General features: G+C 36.3%; 1 protein-coding gene across 1 annotated transcript in view; it reads right to left on the reverse strand.

Moving 5' to 3' along the window:
- Positions 1–7,220, reverse strand: part of LOC110454689 (mucin-5AC-like) — a 50,931-nt gene extending 43,711 nt beyond the window's left edge. The window contains exon 1 of the mRNA XM_021504341.1: positions 6,603–7,220. Within this exon, the coding sequence (XP_021360016.1) occupies positions 6,603–7,220 (618 nt within the window). The remainder of the gene's footprint in view (positions 1–6,602) is intronic.
- Positions 7,221–7,571: the final 351 nt, after the last annotated feature.

Raw genomic sequence — 7,571 nt, forward strand, 5'->3', positions numbered from 1 at the left:
TATATTAGAAATGGGAGTATGCACAAGCTTACTTCTAAACGATTTACAGACTGGTGAACAAGCATTCGCGTTAAATTAAGTTCGTATATCAACTTCGAAGCGATTTTAAACAGGACGTAAAGTTCTAATGGTCTTTCAAACAAATAATTGACAATGTATGCTTGATTGTTCGCAGTCTGGAAATTTGCCAATTTAGACCAATACATGAAAGAAAAGTTTGTTGATTTTTAGGTTTTTAAATTATCCAACACAAAGCAAAGCACGATAGCTAGCTCGATCGACCCATGGAAAGTTCTCACATCTCATTTCAACCACTTTAAAGTGAAAAATGCTATATAATTTACTAAGTAGAACCAGCATACACAATACTGTTTAGTTTCCTAATTTGTGTATATCACGAATAGTATTTTTTTTAAAACATATTCAACATGTATTCAACTCACGCAAAGACTACTTCGACCTACAAGACTAAAAATGTCTTGTTCGCTGAAAAATATTTGTATAAACACGTTCAAATTTATAGGATTTGACTGTAAACTTAGGAACAAGAGTCAACAAAACCAAAATTCAACTCCAAATTGATAAATTCTGGCATTCTATATGCAAAGGAAAGAATTACATAGAGACACTTGAAAAGTTGCAAGGAGAGTAAGACCATGCATTCCGGAAGGGTAAGCGTATTTTGATTCATCGAAGACATCCATCATGTAAATATAGATCAAATTTAAGTGATGAAACATCCTAACAGCGAGAACTGGATTGAGACAATCAAATCACAAGCCACTCTAATGTGTCATAAACATAGACATTCATATCACAAATATATATTAAAACATATTTCTGAGATATGATTGTTCCTCAAATCATAATATATATGTTTTAATGTTAGCTAAACGTAATGCGTCTGGGAGGAGGGAGCAAAGTGTGGGGTTGAAAACAGCCACTTCCTGGTCTCCTGGTCTCCTGTCTATAGGGCAGTATGTTCGTTTGACTTGTGCTTCCTCGCATATACTTTGCAATTTTTCATTCTGATTGTAACATTTTTTCGTCAATGTGTTAAACACTAGATCTCATTATTCAAATTCTGGCATGAATTGACATCATTATAAATTACAGCAAAAAAAAACAACACTCCAAGGCTAGTTGGAACAATGACAAAATCCAAATAAGTGCGCTTTTATGGTAACATAACATTATAAAAGAAGTTTCAAGCAGTGAAACAAAAATGATTAACACGCTTCACGCATTACCTGTGCTAAAATACTTTGTGGAATTCATAACTTAAAAAATTGTGATACTTGATTTGAAAGTCTCGACTATTTAATGTCAAAATAAACATTTGAAATATAATACAAATTTGCACAAGCTACAATGTGGGTATGATTCATTCGTTAAACACTTTTATTATGCCATAAGTGAATATTTCAACAAAGGGGTACTGTGTCCCGATCTACGGGCTATATATCATATACACATGTCCAACGTGAGATGAGTAGCCGATACACCAATACTACTTAATACAACGATCGATTGGTGGATTTTTCACAAAGAACTTCCTGGTACTGAAATAATTGGATTCAATATGTAAGCGGTTAGCTATATAAAGCATTACATATATCACGTAAAGAAAATCAATTATACCTACATCATACTGTCAAAGTAGAGAAATATAATCACAATTTAATCGCATTGCGATGAAATAGAAAGATAAACCAGTCAACAGTAGCGATGACAAGTAGGCCAGACTAAATTATAAGGCACAAGGTTAATGAGATGTTGTACCTGTGCAAGGGAAAATATTGTTGTTGTTGTGGTGGTGGTGGTGGTGGTGTTGTGTGTGGGGGGGGGGGTATTTAAAAAAAGTTTACCCCTTCATCATGTTTCCTTTCTACTACCAATTAATATACTTGTGCCCATCTAACTTGTTCACGATTTCTCTGTCATCCCAGGGAGCACGTTCTCTCTGTCACCGCCTGGGGTTTGGTAGATAGGATTTAGGAAGAAATATTAAGATAACGACACGGTGACAGTTAATTATAGTATCAGGAAAAAACTTTCAACGGGATAGATTTGTAAACAATAATTGAAATAAACAAATTACAAATCCTGATAACTATTGTTGTGGAATCTATATCATATTTAATAGAAGTAAAAGCCATTCTCTAACGGTGACGTGGAGCGATTATTAAATGTCTATCTCTCGACTTCGAGTTAGATCCGGGTTAGACAAACAAGAATATCATCCAAAGGCGGAGATATTTCTCTGCCATTACCTCACAGTAGTGGAAGATGTTATATGGCAAGTCAAAGTCTCCAATCATGAATGACATTGACATAAATATTATTTGAAATCCACCAAGAATGATCACGGACGTTAAACGAGAAAGTATTAACCATAGCGTTCATCAAATACTCATCAATGAAAAGATGACCGATAAATGCTAAGTGAGCATTTTTTTGTTGCAGGTAAACAAAATACCAGCAGTTGTTTACATAGCGTTATGTTGAAGGTCATTGTATGAAAAAATCCGAACAGGAACAAAGCATCACGAAGCAGGGTGTGCTGGTGCATTGTTATGAGACACATATATAGGGCTATCCTACCCAGCTTATCAATATCGATGACAATAGAGGTATCAAATTCTATTAACAGATACCCCAGCAATGATTTTAGAGATAGTATCATTTTGAAAACTTACGTTTCCGAAATGAGTCATTAACAATGGTAGTGCACGCATGCCTGTTTGTTTTGATTATGTCTAGTATTTATTTACAAGGAAAGTCGGTGTATTTCGTAAACATATCTATTACTGTGTTGCAAAACAAAGATCCTGTATATCGTATTTAGTTGATGATAGACTGATAACACTCACTGTCATGACGCTATGAATTCTTATGTGCAGACAATTAAAAAGATAGGGCGGTTACATGTAAACAAAATGAATAATATATGATAATATATGCAAACTGCTTTTGAAATTCTAGCACTACCGATTAGCTGCATTGAGTTCACGAAAATGATCTTCATTATTAATCTCTGTGCGTCTTCTATTTACTTTTTATTGTAAAGATGAAAAGATTTAGGTGCCAGAGTATTGGAAGCCGAATAGCTTGTTGAGTCTTAAACCGCATGATTTTTTGTACTTATTGTCATTGGGTGGACATTTTGAATCGCCATACATATAATTTTAGCTTGAATCTAAAAAAAAATGAATAGATAATAAATGAAACATGAACGTGTCGGTAAGGTAATTGGGATTTGAAAAACTATGGATTTATAATGATTGGGTAAAGTTTCGAACGGCCGTCAGTGTGTGGTCCAGATGGCCACTATGGCCTACGTATCAAGCATTGTCAACTTAACGACTTGTAATTGTAAATGTGAAACTACAATGTTTTCATCATTATAGTTACCATAAACTAAATAATATATGCATATGCTCGCATTTAAAATGGTCTGTATCAGACAACATGAAAAAAATGTTTATATTTTCTGATATGTATATTTGTATTGACATTCGTTAAACTATTACAAAAATATATCATATGACTTAAGTCGAAACATCATTTGCAAGTAAATAATATATTCATAGAGGCATGGAGCTGGAATTTTGTTAACGAGATATACCCGTTTAGTCAAAATCTATTACACGTAGTATGACCATGAAAATAATTAGGGATAATAAGGAGAAATGTGAGTTAATTTAGCAAGCAATATAATTCAACAACGGCCAGAAATCGACTAAATCGGAGTATTAATTTAACGTTTTATTGCTGTGTATACGGTGAGATATATGATCACTACTACTTGCAAAACAACAATGTAACTTACTACCGGGTCTGAAGTCAGTCAGGCAAAAACTAATATATATATAGACAGTTAAATTACCATACGGTTGGTTCCACTATCAACGGGTATTTAAATTATTTATCTTACAGGGAAATGTGATATTGCTTTTAATGATAGGATTTTATACAATGTATATGTAGCAATGCAATACACATATAGTAACCCTTCCAGTTAGTTTAGCTATCTCGTATATGGTGTACTACAATGAAGGTTTATGCAATCCATGCTGCGTTTGTGATGGGGAAATGTTTCAAAAGTTTGTTTCAGACACAATGTTTGTTGATTTATATTTAGTAGCACAAACTCTCTCACTATTTGAGGGAACCGGAAATTTGAGGGGGTTGATTATACAGTGGATGCAAAACCTCCGTAAAAAGTGTGTTATAGTATTTACATGTCAGCAAATATCGTTTCACCTGAATTGATTAATCTGAAAACGCAAACCAGAAACAAAATAGTATGTAACAATCCAACGCTTCATACAAACATACATACAGACATATGATAAACCTCCTCCTCAAATACATACACAATGATAACGCTCTCTTAATCAAAGTATACAACCTTAACTCCACGTACACCTTTACCATGAGACCACAGCCTTTCTACTTAGATAAGCGTGCAGTCAGTCACACAACTACATGTGTAAAACCCACTCCTTAAAACATAATTAGAGTCGCATCCCGCCTATCCATCTTCATTTACCCAGCAAACATCACTTCACTTTAACCTTTGACACATATACACACGCTCGACCTTTCAAGATGTACGAATTGTCAAACCCTCTAAAATGGATGTGTAATTACCACAAACCAAAACTTAAATAACAAACATATTCCACCAACCTCAAATATACACGTGCACCAGCTTATCAACTATTTCAAATGGCATAGGTTGAATTTTAATACCATCACAAGAATCGTTTATACACAGTCCCATCAATCCCAAAAATACACATATATAAACCACTATACCACCCCCTCCACTATATCTTCACACACAATTACCACTATCATCAACTACTTATCAACCACATGAACATCCCAAGCACACAATCACCACTACCATCAACTACTTACATATAAATCATATCAACACACACAATTACCACTATCATCAACTACTTACATACAAACCCAATCAACATCAGAAACACACACAATTACCACTAGCATCAACTACTTACATACAAATCCAATCAACAACCCAACACAAATAATTACCACTACCACCAACTACTCACATACCAACCATATCAACATCAGAAACACACACAATTACCACTACCACCAACTACTTGCATACAAATCCAATCAACAACCCAACACAAACAATTACACTATCACCAACTACTTACATACAAATCCAATCAACAACCCAACACAAAAAATTACCACTACCACCAAGTACTGACATACCAACCATATCAACATCCTAAACACACAATTACCACTATCACCAACTACTTACATACAAATCCAATCAACAACCCAACACAAACAATTAACACTACCACCAACTACTCACATACCAACCATATCAACATCAGAAACACACACAATTACCACTATCACCAACTACTTACATACAAATCCAATCAACAACCCAACACAAACAATTACCACTACCACCAACTACTTACATCCCAACCATATCAACAACCCAACACCACAATTACCACTACCACCAACTACTTACATACCAACCCAATCAACCTCAGAAACACACACCATTACCACTATTACCAAATACTTACATACAAATCCAATCAACAACCCAACACAAACAATTACCACTATCACCAACTACTTACATACCAACCATAGCAACATCCCAAACACTCAATTACCACTACCACCAACTACTTACCAACCATAGCAACATCCCAGACACACAATTACCACTACCACCAACTACTTACCAACCATATCAACAACCCAACACCACAGTTACCACAACCACCAACTACTTACATACATGAACCAACCACTTTAACATCTCATATGATCAATCTATGTCAGGTATTGTTACTTCAGACTGAATTCCTTATAGGTAAATACTGATACAACTGGAGCTTCGAACGCGATACGGCAGGATAAACCGGGGAAGTACCAAACGGGACTAACAGTAAATTACAACGCTTCAGCGGAAAAAGATAGGAAACTAGGGTGTGTCGGAAGGGTAAGATTATCTTTCATACTATATGGTATTTCTCGTGCTGAATTATATCGTTCATTAAGTCTTCTGTCGATCGCAGACATTAATATCGGTTACTATATATCCCAGATAAGGTAAACATACGTTCATTCATCGAATAGCGAAATAAACAGTTCCCTACCTAATAAATTGGTATAAAAATAAGGAAAGCCTTCCGCCATCCAGTTAGCTACTAACGTATTATGAAAACTGGCAAAGGTAACCGGATGGCACCCTGGATTGCGCACTCGACTTTCACGAACACGACCGGGGCTCGATTCCGTGATTGACGTTTAAAAGGTACTTGGTCATCTGAACCACCAGGTAGTTTCTCTGGGTACTGTGATTTCGTCCCACATTTTTTACACTTTCATCTGGTCTTGGTATACGTTTTGGGGAAAACAACTTGTTTCATCGTTGCTATAAGATGAAAGAAGATTATAAATAAATAATCCGGCAAACGAAGGTAATAGTAATTTTTGATACATGCTCCGGACAAAGTGGCATTAGGACGGACTGACGGAGGGTGAGGGTTTAATTATTGGCATTGACCTACCTTACGACTGAAGACGCTGTCTGTGTCACTGTGTCCATATTGTTCCTCTCGTCTCATCTGTTTCTTGTTTTTTCTGTTACCATTCGTTGTCGTCCTTCTGTTGTTGTCTCCCGCTTGAAACTTCCTCATGCCGAATTTGTCATCCTCGTTGTCCGAATCAACTTCTCTCTCGCCATGGCCACGAGTTTCGCCGTATCTTTGAGTAACTATTTCCTCGAAATCATAGCTTTTAACGGCTTCTGGTATACCCAGTCCAAACCTCGGGTATGTTGATAGTTGTCCCGCGGGCATCGTTGCTCGATTTCCATCTCGTCTAGAGATATGTTGATTAATTTTTGGTCCATTTTCTTCTGAAATCTGTATGGTTGGCCTTTCAGAGATCTGATTAAACTTGTTAGCTCTTGAAGCCCTTTGGGCCCCTGTATACACCACTGAGCGGCGTAACATCCTTTCCACATCTCTTTTGGCGTTTAGTTCAGCGTCTGTATCCGCGGTATTCATGTCTTGCACCGCGTGCGGTCCAAGTGATCTTCCAAATGAATCATTATCCATGTAGTCCTCAGGTGTATTTTCACCGTTAGCATGGTACGTATGTCGGCTGTATGGGTACTCCGCCATTTTGAATCCTATTTACCGTAAAATAATATCAAAAGCAATAAAATCGGAAATATCAATCAACCACCCTGTTTGTGATTGCCTTTTTCTATTTTATAGATCCAGCATAAATATATGTTACGTTTCGCTCATTAGCCAGTGTGTCCTGACTAACACTAACATTAGTGGACGATATTATTCTTGCTTTCCTATAGCAGGATCTGTCCAAATACAAATGTCCTCTCCTATTGCTCACAATGCATATTCACAGGTGCGTCCTGTTTAAGACATATCGTCACATAGGTCTATTCGCATGCCAGCCTTTGATTACCTAAGAGACAAACGAATTTTACTACCGGGTTGTGAGCCATTCAT

The sequence above is a fragment of the Mizuhopecten yessoensis genome, unplaced genomic scaffold (genome assembly GCF_002113885.1).
Source record: "Mizuhopecten yessoensis strain PY_sf001 unplaced genomic scaffold, ASM211388v2 scaffold8035, whole genome shotgun sequence".
Lineage (NCBI taxonomy): Eukaryota > Metazoa > Mollusca > Bivalvia > Pectinida > Pectinidae > Mizuhopecten > Mizuhopecten yessoensis.